Below are 21,307 nucleotides of genomic sequence, written 5' to 3'. Positions count from 1 at the left end.
CAAACATAAGTGAGGAGACATACAAGCCTTTTACTGCATTGTAAAATAAATCTCCGTAAACATGAATACATCAGACTGCATTAGTATAGAAATGTTTCTTCAGTTATGGCTTACAATAAACAACTTCAGGAGGTTAATATGTATTTTTGTATATAGCTCTAAAATTGCCACTTTGATGCAAAATGATTGTTCCAAGCAAGAGTTCATCTCGAGCATATACTGTAAAGTTGGTTGTTTGAAAGACATCTAGACCACATGGGAAATGTATTTGCTTTACTGGGAAATAAATGCACCCAACAAAAAAAGTTCCTGCCTTATCTTACGGATACTGTAATTATAATTAGCACAAAGCATGCATAAGCATGTGCCAAACACCAATCATCACCGCACAAACTGTTCCAAAGGGCTGTCCGTATTGGCAGTCTGCTGATGTGCACTGCTTTGCAGAATTAAAGACAAGCAATCAAATATTGTGTTGCACAAATGTAATTGCTACTACAGCAGTACTGGGTGTTATGGTCAATGCCAATTCCTTGAGCTATGAGACCTCTTTGAACACATCAGTTTTTAAAATATCTAGTAGAAATAGTTTAAAGGAGATTTGTTACCCTGGCACTAAGAACACAGCTGGCCCAAGCCAGCAGATGCTGATGCAAAGCAGTAATGTTTGTTGTGAAGGGAAATGGACTTTTTGATGCCAGTGGAAGACTACTGCAGCAAGCCAGAGGTGACCGCTGACAGGGATGCGTGGCATAGGAGATAGCAAGGTCCATCCTTTACTTCTGCAAACACTGTAGTTTTCCTGCAGTTATACTTGCAATTTTCTTTTTACCTTCTTGATGTTTGCAACTCTGATTTAACCATAAAAGTTAAGCAGAGTGTATATGCCACCTGAAGATGTTCTGCTCTCAATTGTGTTGCACAAGTATAAATAAGTCAATGAAATTATTCCAGACATCCAGCACAATAAGAATGAAGGCATAACACTCAACATCTAGACTGTTTAGTCACCACAATTCAAATACAAGCTTATATAAACAAAATACATGTTTTAAATAGGAAAATGACCTCTGAAGATAAGGAAAGTTGTTCCTGAAAAAACCCAAATTTGTAAAAAACAGTGATTCTTCTGTTACAAGATGTCATTTTTCTGCATGGTATTTACAATTACAGAAAAAAAAAACACATTACATATCTTTATCTTCTCTGGATTGCAGCCTATTTTAATAACATATTCTTTAGCTGAATAAAACCTGAAATACTACTTCTCAGAAGGCTGTTCACTTAACGCTTCTGAAGACCTCGCTGCCATACGCTGCACTTGGAGACAGGGACTCACGGGATATAAAAAAGCAGAAGAAAGAAGACTTCACTTCTGTTTAATGTTTAACAAAATTCATGCCACAGTATGGCAACAGAAACATGTTCCTTCACTCCTGCAGCCATGACATTTCCCCACAATAAAGAAAGAGATTAACTGCCAGAGAACCTTTCTACACTGAAGAAATCTTCCCTCTCCTAGTTAAGGCAGCTTACGGCTAACGTGACAATTAGGAAGGACAACATCAGACCATGATTTCCACCATAAGATACAGATCCAGGAAAGCATATCTTCAAGTCCCTTTGACTTCAAAGTGAGCTTACTACTCTGAGTGGCCATTCTTAATCGAACCAGCATAAATCCCCCAGATGTTAGGTGATAAATGAGTGTAATAAGCTGCAAATATTCTCCACACATAATGATATACTTAAAAAAAAAGACAAAAATATATAGCTGCTTTTCCCAATGAGCACAAATAGAAATTCAATGCAGTATATAATTTCAGAAGAGGACTCCAGTGGGCTTCTCCAACTTCATATTGGTACTATTTTCCTACAGATGAAGGTGATGGCAATATTTACAGAAAAGGAAAATATACACCCTAGATATGACAAGATTTATAATCAACTTGCCATGCTCTTCCGTGCACAGAACTTTCTTTTAGTTGTTTCTAGATATTCCATGTTTAATTCAAAGTGCGTATTTTTCCTTTAAATGCAAACAAATTTTCTAATTATTTCCAATGCATTTGGTCTTGCTCAGCATTAAAATATTATTGGTAGTAAAAGTCAGAAGGAGAGAAAAAAATTTAAATTTGGTGTCTGTAAAATAATATTAAAATTGATGCAAATGTTTTATGGTCAAAGTTGTAAGATTTTGGATCACCACATAAATTAGTGAAAAACATCTAAAAATTAAGAGTTGCTATTTTCTGTGTTAGATCTAAATGTAATTGAATAGATGTACACCTGTTAGTGATGGAAGCATGAATTGAAGCCAATAAACCAGCAAAAAGAAGCTGATGTTATGGTTGGTATTTCTTCTGAAAATGAACTCTTAAAGGTATATAACAATAAATACAAGAAGCCACTTCATGTTCACGCCACATATGTCCTATTTCTTGGCTGTTCTTGCGCATCTTCGAATTCTTTCGGCTAAGCAGGGTTTTCTAACACACCTTACAGGAGCACACCTTAGATATCCAGGGATGTGGCTTCATGTCATCTGGAAAAGAAATGCATTTGTCTGGCTTAATGATTTTACAGTATGAGGTAACAAGCAAAATTTCATTTTTTAAAAACAAATTATTTTACAATTCTTTTATAGAGTAATAAACTCTGTAATTTTTGTAATGGACTGACATGTTATTGTTAAAAAATATCACAAATCTACCTCCAGAAGACTGTTTACGTTATAATTGCTACACTACAAGAGGCAATATGGAACCCAAAACAGCTCAAGAGAATGCACAATGTCCCTCAAAACTTTTCTCCTGAACAGCCTTCTCCTTCTTCTTCCTTTTTGTTTTAAAGGAAAACATTCCAGGGGATCAGCAGAAAGATAATTTCTGTTTTAAATTAATAGAATGTATATGTTGCCTCTGCAAATATAATCTTCAAATTAGATATATTTTCTTTCAGCAGAAATAATCCTACAATAGCTGTAAACAGAAGTAATAGGAAGTTCTACTAATAAAGCATTATAGTTCAATTCTGTCATGTCTTCTTAGAATTTCACAGAAAAGCACTCTCAATCATCTGTTTTTAGCTTCACCATTTCTTCTTATTTGACGTATGGTAATATTTACAACCTGAATTTTAAATATTACTTGTATTAGAAACACTGCTTAAACACATACACTAGTGTTCATGAGTACATGAATGTTGAGAAAGACGCACACACTATTCTTTCCCAGTCTAATGGATATCTTGTATATTATCCATCATCTTTTTGCCTATCTGTGTCACAGACACAGAGAGATATGTTTTCTTGGTGTCCACTATGCAGTCTTTTGGTTTTACAGTTTGATTTATTATTTAAACAAAACAAAACCTATGAGTCACGATACTGGTAACTCAGAATGCTAATAGGATGAGACACGACATCTACTGCAGAGAAATTCTTACTGATTCATCTGTGCCTACACTGCAAATTCCAGAAATTCTTCCTGGAATAACTCCTAGGCACTAACATTTTATACACAACTGCTGAGCAGTATGGGCTGTCAGTGCCTGTGATCAGTGGGCTGCCCCTACATTGCATCCTCTTCCTGCTTCGTGCATCGTCATCATCATCAACAACCCCCAGCACTCCACTCCTGAATCAGTCCTCATTTACTGCTACCTACTTTTCATGATGATGCAAATACAGAGAAAGAAAATCACGCTTTTCTAGGGTGCTTCATACTTGGAAATTTACTACTTGCTTTTATATTCTGCCTGTGTACTGATCAACAGCCATATGGGTGACAGTGCTATTTTAAATAACACACTCTCCAGCAGATAGGACTTGGAGCTGGTAAGTGAATATTCGATAGAGTAATTATAACTTGACTGATAACAAGATAGTCACAATTTTAGTGCTTTATTTTTAAGCACACTGTGGCTAATTAGAATCTGTTGTTCTTGATACATGTCCTCATTCTCATTTCTATTTGATGCAGTTCTGTCTCTCACAGACTGTATTTCAGGGACAGTCAGAGATCCTTCCCATCTCTGTGCCAAGGTCTATCTACGACAAACAACTAAACAAGACTCTGAAAACTGCTTGGATTTTCACTGTCATCTGTCATACACCCAGAATTACATTCTGTCCTGAAAAGTTAAAAAAATGAAGAGGGAAATATCTAATACGGGAAATGTTTTTTGGAACGAAAGGATGGGAGAGATCGTGAGCTGCAGAAGGGACTAGCTGACTCAGGCAGAGACTGTCTGGCTACTGAAGGCCATAAGCATACAGCGTTCTTGCCTTTCCCATGGTTTTCATCCAAAAGATAGAAAACACTCTATCTAACTCCCTCCCAGTGTAAGGGAAGATCAGGTTCGTGACCACCTGAGGAACCTGAACACATATAAGCCCTGACAAGATGCATCCGAATCCAGAGGGAATTGGCTCATGTGGCTGCCAAGCCATTCTCCGTGATATCTGCAAAGTCATGGCAGCCAGGTGAAATCCCGGCTGACTGGAAAAAGGGCAACATCGCACCTATTTTTGAAAAGGGTAGAAAGGAGGACCCTGGGAACTACCAACTTGCTAGCTTCACCTCTGTGCCTGGGAAGATCATGGAACACATTCTCCTAGAAGCTATACTAATGCACATGGAGGACAGTGGGGTGATTCAAGACAGCTAGCATGGCTTCACCAAGGGCATGTCCTGCCTGACCAACCTAGTGGCCTTCTATGATGGACTGACTACATCAGCGGACAAAGGAAGGGCTATGGGTGTTTATCTGGACTTCTGTAAGTCCTTTGACATGGTGTCCCACAACATCCTTCTCTCTAAATTGGAGACATATGTATTTGATGGGTGGACTGTTCAGTGGATGAGGAATTGGTTGGAAGGTTGCAGCCAGAGGGTAGTGGTCAACGGCTCAATGTCCAGATGGAGACTGGTGACAAGTGGTGTCCCTCAGGGGTCTGTACTGGGATCCACACTGTTTAATATCTTTATCAATGACACAGACAGTGGGATCAAGTGCACCCTCAGCAAGTTTGCAGATGACACCGAGCTGAGTGGTGTGATTGACGAGCCTGAGGCATGGGATGCTATCCAGAGGGACCTGGACAAGCTGGAGAAGTGGGCCCGCATGAACCTCATGAGGTTCAACAAAGCCAAGTGCAGGGTCCTGCACCTGGGTTGGGGCAAAGCCCTGTATCAATACAGGCTGGGGGATGAAGGGATTGAGAGCAGCCCTGCCGAGAAGGACTTGGGGGATGAAAAGCTGGACATGAGCCACCAATGTGAGCTCACAGCCCAGAAGGTCAAATGTATCCTGGGCTGCAACAAAAGGAGTGTGGCCAGCAGGTCGAGGAAGGGGGTTCTGCCCCTCTGCTCTGCTCTGGTGAGATCCCACCTGGAGCCCTATGTCCAGCTCTGGAGCCCTCAGCACAAGAAGGACATGGAGCTGTTGGAGCAGAGCCAGAGGAGGGCAACAGAAATGATCTGAGGGCTGCAACACCTCTGCTATGAGGAATGGCTGAGAGAGTTGGGGCTTTTCAGCCTGGAGAAGAGAAGGCTGCAGGGAGACCTTATTGTGGCCTTTCAGTACTTAAAGGGGGCTTATAAGAAAGATTGGGACAAACTTTTTAGCAGGGCCTGTTGTGATCGGACAAGAAGTAATGGTTTTAAACTAAAAGAGGGTAAATTTAGACTGGATATAAGGAAGAAATTCTTTACTATGAGGGTGGTGAAACACTGGCAGAGGTTGCCCAGAGAGGTGGCAGATGCCCCATCCCTGGAAACATTCAATGTCAGGTTGGACGGGGCTCTAAGCAACCTGGTCTAGTTGAAGATGTCCCTGCTCATTGCAGGGGGGGTTGGGCTAGGTGACCTTTAAAGGTCCCTTCCAACCCCAACTGCTCTTCAATAAGTAACAGTCTATTGCCTAGTCTACTGCAGCATCTCTGTTGGAGGAAATGAGGCAAGGCACATCAGGGTCTACATTGTTTCTTGTGACTTCAGCCCAAATCTACTCCTTTTTCTTATAAAAGCTACACTTGCAGAACCCTCCTCAGTGGGATTGCACCACATATAAAAGCTACATCACCTCAAGTTGTGTCAAGTTCTGCTACATTCCTCTTAGACTTTGACTGACAAAATTCAGAGCATTTTCAATCCCCTTAAAACCATCTCAAGCAACTCCCTTTGGACAAGATGATATGCCCTCTGGAGCTGTGAATTTTCCACCACTGTTTGTACAAGAAAACTTGGGTGGATAGCTCAGACCTAGAAGTCTAACTTGTACATCCATGTTGACTCCGTTTTAGCCTTTTTCTCAGTTTCTCTAAATGTGGAATATTTGTCTGATAAAATGGAAAACACTGCTGGGAATATTTATTTATATTAAAGAAGCACTCTAAGGGATACTGAATTCTTTACAGGGGGTTGATATGATTAAAAGTCAAGTTCTACAAAAAGCTGTTGTAATTCTTATGTGATTATTATGTTCAAGGCCAGAGCAGAGACAAGTTTGAAAAGCCAAGGCTTTGCATGTCAAACAGAAGTAGTCCTCAGCATGTGGGGAAAATGGCAGTGATAAACCTACTATTAGGCATCGGGGAGAGAAGCCCAGCATCTCCTCTGTGTGTGGGCTAAAATAGACACGAGCCACTATCACAGATAATGGCAGCTTGTAGGCACATGAAGGGAGCAACTAAAATCCATTTCACTTAGACAAGAAACTGCAGTCTGATATTTACCTGTGTCCATCACATGTGAAAAGTGTTTGCTGTGAATTATCCAGGAGAAAAGTGCAGGTTGAAGGGTTTCATTACCTATCTGAGAGTAGTTCAGATCACACATTGAACACAAGAAATCACAGGTAAATCTCAGATTGGTGTCTTGGGTAGTCAAATGGATTCCTGCTATTCATCTGAGTATATGCCTTTTTCTACAATTGCTGGAGGCCCACATCCAGAGCAGTGAGAACATGTGCAGACACATATAAAATGTGAAAGTAAAATAAGCAGAGTAAGCTTTATGGGATTTTAGAAAACCAAGATTACTTTGAAAATAACTCTAGTCTAACGTGAAGGCTAGAGACTGCACCTTTCATGATCAGAAGACACAACGCACAGATCTGTCTGTTAACGGCTGCCTATAGCCCTCCTGATTCTGGTAGAAGTTGTAATATAGAACCCTTTCTAGGAACAGTTGGAATTCCTTGCAGGTATATTGTCCTATTTTCACCTTTTCCTCATCAGAAGAGATAATAAAATTAATATATTCCTTAACATCACTTTTGCACATATGATAACATATTGTAAGTGAAGTGCAAGAGACTCATATAAACAAACCCACATATATAGACTTTTAAATAAAAACTTATAAATGAAGTTTGCAAGCTTGCCCAGACTTTGAATATATGTGAGAGAGATTCTAAATCACAGATTGCACCAAACCAAATTCTGACCTCCCAGGCACTCTCAAATTCCAAGTTACGATTCAAAATTAAAGCACCTGAGAAATACTAGAGAAAATCATAGCCAACTGAATGCCATATTATTGTTTCAATGCTTGCTACTAGAAGTAAGTGGTAAGTTTTAAGTAAACGTATTGTGTTACCAAATCTTTCCTTTCAAACTAGCACTTCTGTCAGAAGTGTCTTAATTTCTTATCACAGAATTTCATCCGCACAAGGAGCAATAAATAATTCATGTTCCTTGCTCTTTGTTGTGTGTCCCTGAACTGCACAGAGCTGGAAGGCTGACAGCTGTGTCAGGACAAGCACCAGAGATCTGACATGACAAGTGACTAACAAGTTTCTTTCAGTCTATAGTGAAAGAAGACAATGGCATAAAGTGCAAAAACGAAATCCTGAAACAAAATGAAACTGTTTCTTTCTCTTTACCTAAGTGTTTGCTATGAGCTTATTTCCGACCCATAACCTCTGGTCATTTTATAATACTGCCCAACCCCCTTTACTCCTCACATTCGCCTGGCCATTTACGCCTGTCCACGGATCAATACGAGCAATTCTTGGAGAAATACGATGTCTCCATGACAACCAAGCCACAAATTCTCAGTGGAAAGCAGTGAGACCAGTAGTGAAATCTCCTGAGGTTTTCAGACCTATAAGACAAGATGTCTTAAAATTCAGCAATGGACAGAAACAAAAGCCAGAGTAATTCATTGTTTATTACTAGTTTAATGATGTCAGATGGATCGAATGCAACTCAGTTTTTAAGTTTAGATGCTTTATCAACATGTATTTTTGTCAGTCAATATTCATATCCTGACAGGCTTTTATTCCTTCCACTGCTTCATACAGATATGCAGAGTGTAGAACTGGAATTCAAGTTCCCGTCCAAACACAGACGCTAGGTATTAATTTAAGGGTAAAATGAATGTTATCATTAAGGTACATTAATTCTCACCTGAATACTTTAGTGCCACCTTGTTTTAATTCTTTCTCACTACAGAACAGATCAGAACTTGGACAATCCACGTTTTTCCCCATAAGCATTGCTGAAGGGACTATAGACAGTTTCTGAAGGAGGTGCCATGCACCACAGATTGTAGGTGCAGTAAGGAATTAAACTTGGCTCCTTCCTGAGTAGATTACCTATTTCTTTCTAAATCTCATGCTGGTTTCTTCCGTACAGCATTGAGTCCAAGCCTTTGCAGCTTTAAAATGAATATGGATTTACAATTCATTGGTTTCAATTATTCTAAGATATACTGGTGTTCATTTCTGTGGAAAAGATGAAAAGGCAATGTAGCTCAGGTATATGACTGCGGTTGAACTCCCAAGGAATCTTGGAGGAGTGTGCTGAAATATAATCCCCCAGACATGGGTCCTATCTGGGTTCTGAGATGACTTAGGGGACCTGACATGGATTTCAGACTGCACCCTTTGACTGAAAATTAAATCTCAGCAGTGCTCCTTGGGGAAGGATCAGGGGACTGTTGGCAGCTGCCCCCTGTCAGCACAGGCTGCAAGATTTGGAAATCTCTTAACTAAGCTGACAGGCCAAAGAGACGATGAATCAAAAATATGATACACGGATCAGCACACAAAGATGCAAGAGGGTACACAGAAAGGAGATAAAGCAGGGAAGGAAAATACTAAGTGAAGAAAGATGTTTAACTCTTTCACTAATGAGGACTACTTGCAGGTTACGTATATGGTGTACGTGGGTCAAGCTCACAGTTCGCTTAACAGCACTTAGTATTTAGTCACACAAAATGTTTTTAATTAGCTGTGACTCGATACACTTCATATTTAATTGTTTCCCTTTGGGATTCATTTAATAAATTTTGTAGATGTTCCATAACAAGAAAGATAATGAAACTACATGAAGATAAATCTTTTAGTCACCAAAAAGAATGTGCTTTATGGATGTTCCTGTATTTAGCTGAATCAATGTTAAAAGCCATTAAAATGAAATAATGATTTTGAGCTGATTTAAAGAAAAGAATCAAGCTATTTAATGTTACCAATTTGCTTTCCTCCAGAGATAGTGTTTGAATGTCCGCCGCTACATTCAACTCCAGTATATACAGTCCTAATTTTTCATAATCTCATGCTACCTTCAAAGGGTCAGACATTGTACATATATTAAGTAAGCAGCGTAGTCCAAAACTAATTATAATGAACTAGTAGTGTCAGCTTTCTTTTTGGTCATAAAGCCTTTATCCTTTCTAAGACCTGAATTCTTGATGAAAGAGGGAAGGATAACAGCTCCACACTGTGACCCCTGGAGGTGACCATTAATTTGACATTGCAGCTGCTAAAAAGGAAACAGCATTACAATGTGTTTTTCTTTACAGACCCAAAAGCTGTGTAAGATTTATCACTTGATACTTGGTGACTGTCTTTAAATGCCTCTCACCTGGACTCTCAGACTCTTCCAAGACACATCTGTCAGGCGCATCCTCCACATCTTGGAAGTTCGCCGAGTTTGAGCTCTTGTCATGCTTCAGCGCACTGACTGGAGCAAAAAAGAATAAAAACAGGGGGAGGGAGAAATGTGATGCGTGCAGAAACAAACACTTCCTAATTTTCTGCAGAGCTTTTGATGCTGAAGACATAATTTGTAAACACAAATAATAGATTGAAATAAACCAGAAGTTCTTATATGCAACCACAGCACAGCTGAAAAATCTACAGACAAGAATTCATTCAGTGAGAAATTTGAGGCAGCAGCTTAAATGTGATCCCTTTGCAGTAAAAATATATTTTTTTCTTATAGAATCCTAAAATAATAAAATAATTTAGAAGTCATAAAAGGTGCTTGTCTGTTTCACCAAAGAAGCCAGTAAACAATATAAAAGATCAATTAGGTGGTTTTGTAATTGCTAGAGTCATTCACCAGGGAGAGAAATGGTGTTTGTTTTAAGATGATAATAAGCTAGAATATGTAATAAAATCAGTGATGATTCCAAAGTGTAGTGAAAGCCAGACTGAGCTGCAGTTTAGAGATTATCAATTTTGATTTCTTCTTTTATTTAATTGATAAAAACATTTTCATTTCAGAGTAAGAAAATATTTTCATGGAAACAATTCTTTGTCTGCATATGACTTTAATTCACTTGGCTTTTGAACAAATCCCGCATACGTTTTTCTGAACAGAAGTGAGGTATTTCCCTTGTCAACCTCCATTCCCCTCCTGCTCCATATCTCCATATGGAGCCACAAATGTAGCTTGAAGATAAAGCATAATTACTAAACAATCTCTTGCAAAACAGCACAGTAAAGACTAGATCTCAATTTTTTGTCCCATTAAAACCCTTAGCCGACGCCATTTCTTAGGAGAATAGTAGTGACTAGAAAATACTTATTTTTTTCTAATATCTATAAAACTAAGCAAGGTTCCAAACTTCCATGTGGATGGGGATACCAATGGCCATACACAATCTCTGTGTAGTTTTGTCCTGCTCTCAAAACAAGAAATCTGTTCCCTTCTGATTTTTTTTTTTTTTTTACCAAATGACTATTGGCTGAAGAACTACTTAATTTAAACACCCACTTAAATTTTCAAAAATTATGGGTGAATCAACAAGGCCTCAGGGCATTAATCAGATAGGAAGAGCTCAAAAGACACATATTCCATCCCAGTGCTCTGCGCTTTCCATTGGTTTGCAGCTATTGATCCCAGCTCGCCAAAAGGTTCCATCATTCTTGACTTCCGCATCTACAGAGTCTGTTTGAAGGAATCAGGCTTCAACACAATTGTGGAACTAGATCCTTGAAAATGCAAGTTTAAAACATAGTATATAATAAAATCTATGATAGCGACACCACGCATTTCACCTGGAAAAAAGGATAGTAAATATTGTTTAAAAAAAATCTGCGTTGGACGGCAACTAACCGGTATATAAAACCCTGCCCAGGTAAAGAAGGGGCACTGGTTAAATTTCTAAGCTTATAAAAAGCCAGTAGACTTGTATTAATGGTCAACTTCTCCACATGAAGAGGAGTTTTAGTACTTGTCTCTGCCATGGAAGAGTTGACATGATAATCTGCATGAGGTGATCTGAAACTGAAGAACAATTTACAATAAATACCAAATGCTCCTGTTCACATGAAAACGATATGATTGGTGCAGGAAGAAATGTCTTCAAAGATATTTTGTTTTTCTCTGATATTTACAATATTTAAATAATTTTCAAATTCACTAACTGAAGACCAGGATTCCCACTTCAAAAATGAAAAACTGGAAAACACGTGTGCTTCTTATATTTTAAAAAAAACTGCATTGTGCCAAATGTGTTTGAGCTTTCTTTCTAAACCAGTTCTCCTCATTAAGCAGTCAGCTCCACTGTGCCAAGTGACAGATTGAGTCATTACAGCTGCATGAATTTAAAAGTCAGAACTACTCTGAAGTAGAGCAATCGGAAAATTTCCAACAGAGTATACTCTGATAAAAGGGAGAAAACAAAAAGTGCGGCTATGCAACTGCAGAGAAAGAGAAAAATCACCAGACCCGTCCGCTCTAAAAAACATAGCAGTGCCCAAAGAGTCAGTCCGCCTTGCAAAACGAATGTTGTATTTTCACCCAGTAAAGAGCTCTCTTCGCAACCCAAGGAGGGGAGATGCATTCACAGCACCGAGCGCCAGTCCCAGTTAGGAGATGGCAGGTATCTCCCTTGTTGGAAGTCTGTGCTGTTGTTGCTGTTGAATGGGACTAGGACAAAACCGTTCAAGTGCTCTCCCTCTGTCCCACAGTGCGTCAGTATAAGTCGTGTAATTTAAACTAACCCGCTTGATTTTACCACAAAGCAGAGCTGAGCAGTGTTTTTAGGGAAGGTACCAGACTCAGCTGAGAAGCAATTCAGAACATCATGAATGAAAGACAGCTAGAAGCAGGCCCGCACACAGATGAGATACATCAGAAGGAAGGTGTGGGCAAGAAAGAACGCAAGACAGGCCAGCAAGATCCTTGGACAAAGCAGGAGGATCTCCAGCTGATATGCTTGAGTAGAGACTGCAGAGATTCGGGGAGATTCAGGAGAGGACGGAGTCATTCAAAGACAAGAAATACAAAAATGAGAAAAAAGGGATCACAGGCAGAGCTGATATGGCTGACAAATGACAAAAAACAACAATGAAACACTCGCACTAATAGTTCGTGGCAAGGAGTCATTAGGAACAGTTTAAAGGGAGTGGAAAGCACAGATGCAAAGGGTTTTCACAGGGACAGAGCAGCAGACCTCTAGACAACTTGTGTAAAAAGAGCTGTTAGAGAACAAGGTTCAGCAGGAAAGCCTGAAGGGAGGAGAGTGCCTATTTCAGAAAACCAGGAGACAGGCTGGGACAGGCTGGGATCAGGTCAGCGGTGCGAGTGAGGGATGTGTATCTTCGCCTTGTCGCTTACTCCTGAGTACACATACCTCCCTAGACAAAATTCAGGCAAATAAACTTCACGGCACCCCAGTTTATGAAGTTACATAATGAGTGTACACAGTGAGCAAGACAGGGACATGGGCAGAGACCTTCAGATCTTTTTTTTTAAAACATCAGCATGTGATGTGCTCGATTTGAAGAGGAAAGTTCCTTAAAAATATCATAAAAGAACAAAGGGAATTGAAAAGTTAAAAATAAGGAAAGAACAGTCTGGCCCAAATAAAGAGTGAAAATAAAAAGTGGCATTATGTAATCATGAAAAACATATAAAAGAATTCTTAACACTGACATCTACTTCATTGTATTTTCCCTTAGGGGAATAGGATTGTATGGTCAAATGTCAATACAGGAAATACTGCTCTGAATTGCTTATACCTAGGATGCTGATGGAATTTAAGCTATTTAAACATAAACAGTGTGATCTTTATTCATTCCAGGATACTCTGTCCTACTTTGTGTTTAAATGGACCTTAAAATTACTTCTGCTTCCATTTGAAAGCTAATATGTGTAGCCAAAGTGATGTAAATGTCCGACGCATAAATGAGCCCCAAATCTTCAAATCAGAGAAAAAGTTAAGAAACAACAATTTCTGAAATAGTAACTCAAATGATATTTTCTGTCCACTCAGTGCAATGTAATTTCAATTATTACATGGACAGTAGAAATTACCTTTCTTAGCATAGAAGTAAGGTGAAAGGACAGATTTTATTGGGGCAAATGACCTTGAACTTCGCATATAAAAAACGACATAAATCTTCATTGCACAGGATCAATCTTGAGAATTGTGGTAATTTTTTCTGATACATCTTAAAAAGCTCTTAAGAGTTGTTTACTGAGCTTGATATGCATTCTCTTACATTATTGAAACAGAAAAAGACATTAAAAAATAGGCATAGAATTTAGAATAGCAAAAGAATGTTGTGAGACCATAGTATTCAATGAAACATGTATGTAAATATTTTCAAAATAAATAATTCAAACTCCACAAAACAAAAACAAATTATTTCTGAAAAGACATCACACACTGATCCGTGATCAGTCTACGGAAGAACAGTCTTTGTGTGAATGAACTGTTAAATGATAAGCTGTTTTTTGTGAACATACACTAATCACTAATTACAGCAACAACTTGTCACTACCATTTATTTCTACATGTTCTGTTTGAACTGTGAAAAGCCTTTTTCCACTCTGGAAATATCACACACTAAATTCTAAATAATTTGCTCTGCATACCAATTTTCAGATGACAGACACATTGGAGAAAGAAGTTTGCATAACACAGGTGCATAAACAAGTTAGCATTTTCTGATAAGATGTCTTTGTTATTGATAAGGTGGATTAGTAACTTGAAGGCAGTTTGCAGAGAAAACAAGAACTTCTTTGTCATTCAAAACAAGCAGAGAGGGCATCAAAAAATATTTTTCAGACAAAAATATTAGGCAAGATAGGCTATAGGTAATAAATATATTTAAAGTCCAATACAGAACACAAGGCAACATGAATCTACATAAAACTGCATGAAAAAAGCTGTAAAGGAAAACAAAATGCTGCGTTTTTTTTTATTTTCGTAAACGGAAAACAATTCTGCTGCAATGCCACTTCTGGGATGTATGGGATCTACAGGCACTTACCATATTATATCTAAGGAGCTTGATGGGGAGAGCTGGGCAACAAATGCTTTGAGTACTATTCCAGAAAGCATGTTTCATAGATATCAGAAAAAGCATAAGAACATCTGTACTTGCTGAGACCAAATATCATCAGTGCAGGAGTCCAACAACCATACAGTGATACTTCACCAGAAATTTGAAACTTGGGGAATTCCAAACCTTTTTTTTTTTACATTTAACAACTCACAGTAGATTTCTGTTCCACCAACTTCTCCAGTTTTCCCTTAACCATATAGAATTGTCATGTCCTTAACATCCTACACCCTAACTTGCCTTAACATGGCAAGCTCCATTGTTTTACCACATAGGTAGGCATCTCCTTTTGTTTGTTTGCGCATGTCCCTGTTAGCTTAATGTGAAACTTCTTCTTGGAAAAGGCACGTGTATGAGACCTGCACACACTCTCCCTGACGCCTGTGACTGAGCAGTCCTTTGTCTCATACTCTTTCAACTACCTCTTTTCCAGGTGGAGGATTACTGTCCTACTTAGCTTCTCCCACATATTTTGATGCCAACCTAAAAGGACACGATTATTTCACCAATACTATAAGAAATGCAGAAAACATTCATGAAATGGCAAGTGGAATATTAACAGCACACATGACCGTCATCCAGAAAGAAGCAGAAATGGCATCTGATGAAGTTACACCAGGCAGCATGGAGCAACCATCCTGACACCACACTCTCCGCCGAGCCATGTGCCAGCAGGCAGGGACTCGGGCAGGCTGGGGACGCGCCCCTGATGGCACCAGAGCTGCGTACAGCACGAGGGCTACTTCACAGGTTTTACAGGTGATACTCCTGGTTACAGAGCTCGCTGTGGTGTCTGCCTTTGTTGCCGCAGCATGAACACTGTTGACTCATGCTCAGCTTGTGATCCAGGTTCTTTTCCGAGAAACTGTTATCTTGCTATTTCTTCCCCATCCTGTCTCTTTGCAGACGATTAATCCTACTTCAGTCCAGATCCTTGCTGTCGCCCTTATTGAATTGACCCCTACTTTTTTCCCAGACCATTTCTCAGGCCATACAAACCACTAATTCATCTCACTGACAGAAGACATCAGTTGCTGGTCATTTAATAATTTTTAATGTGATTTAAAAAAAACTGCACTGATGTATGTAGTTGCCATTTAATTGAGAATGGCTGGTTGTTATCTTCTGATGATTAAATATCACAGTGGCCCAGTTTTCATTACATTTTAATTTTAAAAAGAGATTACGATATTAACCTGGAGAAGCACATTATTATTCTACAGTGAATGCTGCAGCATACGGAAGTTGGAACTGTCCTTAAAATAAGCCAGTATGGAAGAAGTCAAACTGGAAGCTAAAGTAACTTAAATCCATTACACCGAATGCAGAAGTAGGACCTCATATTACATTGCAGAGCTCATTTTGTAGAAATACTAACCCACGCGCCCGGGGAAGCCTGAGCTTGCTCTTGCACTCAGTGAAGTCACATGCAAACAAAACTCATTCCACTCACTAAGGGAACTGCAACTAAAGAACATTTTTCCTTCTGTGTGAAATTTCTTTTAAGGTTTTTATATATTTTAAATTCAAAAACTCCTGAAACTCTATTTTCCTCCCTCCTCATACCTACAAGGACAGCATTACTCCTGACAGGAAAACTGAAATTTTCAGTGATTCTTTTCCCAATATACCTCAAAGCTATATTCACCCAGAGGGACTTCCCTACTTCTCTCGACTAAAATATAATGGCATGTAACAAATTATGCTCTCAAAGGACTTCCCATTTTTGTTTCATTAGTGCAATGAAACATTCACTCAATTTTAAAGCAGTTGTCTTGATCTTAGTTGTGATTTATACCAGAATCTGTCCACGTATTCTGTGTAGTATATATAATAAAACACATAACTAGTTAAATTTGTCTCAGTGGGTTCTGCTGCAAGAAATAAAATACTTTCCCATAAAATCCCACACAACGTTTACTGCACAGCTCTGAAGCATAGCTTCTGTAAAACTTAGGAGGATTTAAAAAAGGAAAATGTAACCCCAAACTGTCTTTAATGATTTCTTCTATCATTATACACTGCTTTTTCTTCTCGATGTCCTCTCTGTCTAGAAAGCCCAGATTTCTTTTTTTCACATTTCCGTAAATGTGTGGTAGTGTGTATCTTAACCAAACACAGTGTAAGACTGAATTATTTGATCACTTTTGATCAGCATTATTTATCCCTCTCTCATTATGTAACTGGAAGGCAACAGAAAAACACTTTCTACAGGAATTAGTAAAGAAAGCCAAATTTCAGTTCTGGTAGTTCCTAGATAATTAGTTTTTTTTTAATTAAAGTATATAGCCTCTCCTCACCTGTCCAATTTTCTAAAAATATATAGTAAAATTCCCCTTGGTTTCTGCACATTAGATCAATGATGTGGAAGAGTACATATTGCAGGTATGACTGCCTATTAGTATTTCAGTAGCTTCTATAAAAACAAGACACAAAGAAATACTTCGTATGTTTAAAATTGCATTATTGATGTATTGACATTATTATTTTCATAACGTTAGATTGATTTGGTATTGAAGTCTAAAATCATTAATCAGGGAATTTTCAGAGGATTCTGGTTCAGTCCATTTCTAGAGAGGAATTCTAGCTGTAGATTGCCTCCATTTGCTTTTAAAACCAAAATGAAACAAGAGTGTGCAGCATGGTTATGACACTGGCGTATCCCTGTGCATAATGTGAATGTTTTAGCTTGCATACTCTTGCCTTCTCTCGAACAAAGGTGTCCAAATCGCCTAATCCATGGGAAAAAACACATACACAGAGCCTCTTTATTAACCTCTTCTAGTCAGATTATTGTTATTACTTTGCATTATGGCCTTAAAGATGTACTACTGATAGAGAGGTAAAGCAAACTGCAGCACAGCATGACTCTGCTGAGTGGCTGCTGTACAAAAGTGGAAGTACTTATTTCCAAGACATTTCTGTGATGCTCCCTACTGTTAAAATGTTACCCGACTTTAAAAGATTTTCAGTTCAATTGTAAGCAATAAGTAAACTCAGGCAATATAGAACTGTATACTGAAGAGTTTCACTAGCTGGTCAAACAGGCATTATTCCAAGAAACTAATGTATAGGACTGCTTCCTGGTGGCCCAGACCTCTGATTGGCAAAAGACAGTGGACTTTTCAGTCAGCAAGCTAGTTACCCATGGATGTGGCTCAAGGCTGACACACAGATTGACTGGTTCACACTAATTTACTTCACACAGATTCCATTTATCTCCTAGAAGATCCCCTGGCAGCAGCTTATAATGGCATATCCTAGGATGCCTGCCTGCGTGAGTTTTTAAAGCGGCAGAGCTTGATGAATCTAAGTCCAGAAAACAGTTCACAGATTGAGGACTAGGTGCAATCAAAAAACATCAAGTAGCACAGCTGGGACTTGCTAGCTTGCTTGACTGGTTTGAGCAGCTGAGCATTAACTACGCTTGCTTTCCTGCTGGCAGCCCTGTGTCACTAGGACAAATCGGAGCACTACCCGACACAGAGAAAAGAAAAGAAAGGAAAAGAAAAAAAGGAAAAAAAAAAAAGAAAAGAAAAAAGGGAAAGGAAAATAAAAGAAAAAAGAAAAGAAAAGGAAAATGGAGAAAAGGAAAAGGAGGAAAGGAAGCCTGAGGAGAGGAGATTATTGCATTGCATGGATACTATTAACAGATGCAGGAAAAACTCATTAGAACATTTAATCTCTATGCAACTCCAGGATTGTCAAACTAAATAATGCTCTGGCTAGCAAGTTTTGAGGCTAGGAATCTGGAAGGTTTCTTTTGGTCAAGCTAACAGTTGCTAGGAAAAAGATCTGAATAAAATGAAAGCTGTTGACATTTCTCTCCTATTGAAAATAAAACTATATTCAATCTAGCAATACATGTACAATGATAAATAGTTACCAATATACTGGGTTTTATGTTATAACAAGGTGAGGTACAGGTCAACGCAATTCCTTGCCTCCACAGAGAACAACAGACTTCAATAGGTGCAAGCTTACAAATAGTATTTTTAAAAGGACTGAAAATACAGGCTTACACTATAGCTCTCCAAATTCAGACAGACAGAGACTATTCGTTAAAGTCCTTCTCAGAAAGGAAGCAAAAATTAATATTATTAGACAATAACATTTGACAGCAAATGTATTGTGAGAGATCCAAATCACATTTAGGACTTAGGAGGTTAAAGACTCAGCTGTAGTGCTAGTTGATGAAAAAGTAGGATTAAGGCTTTAGTATGAGTCTTGACATGATCATGTTGTCTGCCTGCTGTCTTAAGCTTCGAAAAACAGTTGGGATCATCATCTTATAAGCTCCAACTCAAAGATGTTTAAGCAGTTCCCAATCCAATTAAACAGAGGTAAATATAAGGAAGGGCCCTACTGAGCCCAATCATCTTATTTTTTTAATGAAAACCAGCATAATTGCAGGTTACACAACTCCCTAATCTCACTTTAAACCTAACAGACTGCTGCTTTATAGTGCACATGGCAGGCCCCGTTAACCCAAGCATACTGTATTGGTGTGCTTAATTTTTGATCATTATCCTTTATTATGTTACTTGTAATCCTGAAAGCCTATGATTGTGTCCAGATATTTGGCAAGGATTGTACCTGGATATACAGGGATTCCTCTTCTAAGAGTAATGGATTAATTGGATAGTACTGTATGACTAGTAGATGGTTTGCAGTGAAACTGCCATGCAGTTTTTAATTTGTGAAGTCTACTTCCTTCTGGTCTTGTCCTTTAAACAAACTGCCTTTTTGAACACTAGCAGTGCTGATGTAGTAACCTATCTATTCTCACCACTAACATGACACTACTATAGAAATAACACTGTAACACTGCCTTACAGAGTGGGCTGCTTACTAAAATCCTCTTCATAAAAATTAATAGAAGATATGGAAATCCTATTTTTCAGATGGAACTGCATGTTCAATTTAAAAGTGGCTATCTATCTCAAACGCATGACCCAACCGTAGTAATATTACTTAAAGGCTTAGAGCATTAGGCCACTTATTTTCCATACAGTCAAAAGATTTTTGAGGTGTGCATATGTGATCATATTGTGCCAAGGTACGTGTTTTGTAAATTATTACAGTTAACACCAAAAAAGCAAAAATCCACATATGCAGTCCTTCTACTTTGTCTTATAAATATGCACAAGAACATTCTCCAAGGATGTACAAGCAAAATTTGATCAGGGACTACTTCAAAATACAGGATCCTCATGTCTGTAAGAGCAAGAAGGAAATCTAAATGATCAAGAGCCAACTGTTTGCAGTAGCCGTGTTACATTATGCATGATTCTTGACTGCACAGAATTTAATTAATGATTTCCAGTTACATGGTTAAGATTTGTAGAGAACTGGTGTTTAGGGCAGCAAACTAGCATCTGAAAAACTTACATAATTTTGTGTTTTTTCCCAAAGACAAGCTACTAGGAGTTGCTGTCCCTTTCCTGTGTAACTGGAAACCTATTTTGTATATACGGACAATGATCCTGGGCTGTGTTACTGAAGCATGAATCTAGTCATTTTGAGGCTGCTACTCTCCTGATGCAAGTGAGAACAAAATCTGAACTTTGCTATCTGTGAAAAAAAAAGCAATATTTGTTGATATGTATAAGTATCAGAAAGGTGTGTTATTGAACTGATGGATGATACATAATCATATTGGTAATGAATGTGGACCATCTGTGTCAATCATCACAAAACAGACACAGGTTTGGGAAACAGACTCTCCCCTTTATGCACCACAGGCTATATCTCCAGAAAAAAAATGTGACACTCCCTCAAATGAGTAGATAAGTAAGAAGTTGTGAAGTACTTAATGGATACAAGATGACCCCTGTCTAATACTGCACCTTCACTCCATTCACCTGTGCTCAACTTCATTCTTCTGGTCATCAGGAAGATGCATCTATAAGTGGACAAAAAGAGCCTGGACCTTCTACTTTGAGATGGGTAATAAACAGGTAAAACAGACACTACAGGCACTTCCAAGAAGACGGGCATCTAAGGAGGTGACCGACAAGTGTCTCTGTGGTTCAGAGGCTGTGTGAAACCACATGCGAGGAACTAAAAAGCATGGCTTCAAAAAACACAGATGATCTGCTGTTGATAGGCGAAACATGGTACAGGACCGTGTTCTTACTGGAGTTAAGCATCACAGAGGGCCAAGGAGTAACACAAGTGTGAGCTCCTCCATGCTCTCTTTGGTGCATTCAAGTGCTACATGAGAGTGTGAGGCAGAAGCAATCTAGATAAAGTGGCAGGATTTTCTAACATTTCAAATTCATTGCACTTCGCTTAAATACGGTTGGTCAAATGTAACACGAGCATGCTGTTCAGTGCAGCCAAACTTCAAATGTTTGCAATCAGTCAATCAGTTTTGGTACAGCGCACTTCCAGCATATGGCTCAGGTCTTCAGAAGTATGGGGTTTAAAAAAAAAAGATTTATTTAGGTTCTTTTTCACTTTTTTTTTTAAGTGTCAGTCTTTTTAGGTGTTGAGCCTTTATTGCTCAGGAAAATGTCGTTTTCTCAGGGGTTTTGCTTTTAGTAAAAGTTAACACTTTCATATTATCACTTTGCTATAAGAACTGGGACTTTCAAAAAATAAACACACAAGGTACCATAAGATTTACCATAAAACTATGAAGGCTGGTGAAACAACATTACGTTCATTGGCTGTGTTATCATGGTAGCCAAGCCACTGGCTAGAATTTGAT

At 38.6% G+C, this 21,307-nt stretch overlaps 1 protein-coding gene across 1 annotated transcript in view; it reads right to left on the bottom strand.

The window, feature by feature from the left end:
- Window positions 1-2,489: 2,489 nt before the first annotated feature.
- Window positions 2,490-21,307, bottom strand: part of WDR72 (WD repeat domain 72) — a 118,057-nt gene continuing 99,239 nt past the window's right edge. Inside the window, exons 18-19 of the mRNA XM_009940224.2 lie at window positions 9,875-9,973; window positions 2,490-2,545 (exon numbers count right to left, since the gene is read on the bottom strand). Coding sequence (XP_009938526.2) covers window positions 2,490-2,545; window positions 9,875-9,973 — 155 coding nt within the window. The remainder of the gene's footprint in view (window positions 2,546-9,874; window positions 9,974-21,307) is intronic.

The sequence above is a fragment of the Opisthocomus hoazin genome, chromosome 10 (genome assembly GCF_030867145.1).
Source record: "Opisthocomus hoazin isolate bOpiHoa1 chromosome 10, bOpiHoa1.hap1, whole genome shotgun sequence".
Taxonomy (NCBI): domain Eukaryota; kingdom Metazoa; phylum Chordata; class Aves; order Opisthocomiformes; family Opisthocomidae; genus Opisthocomus; species Opisthocomus hoazin.
This window is presented reverse-complemented; position numbering and strand designations above follow the sequence as displayed.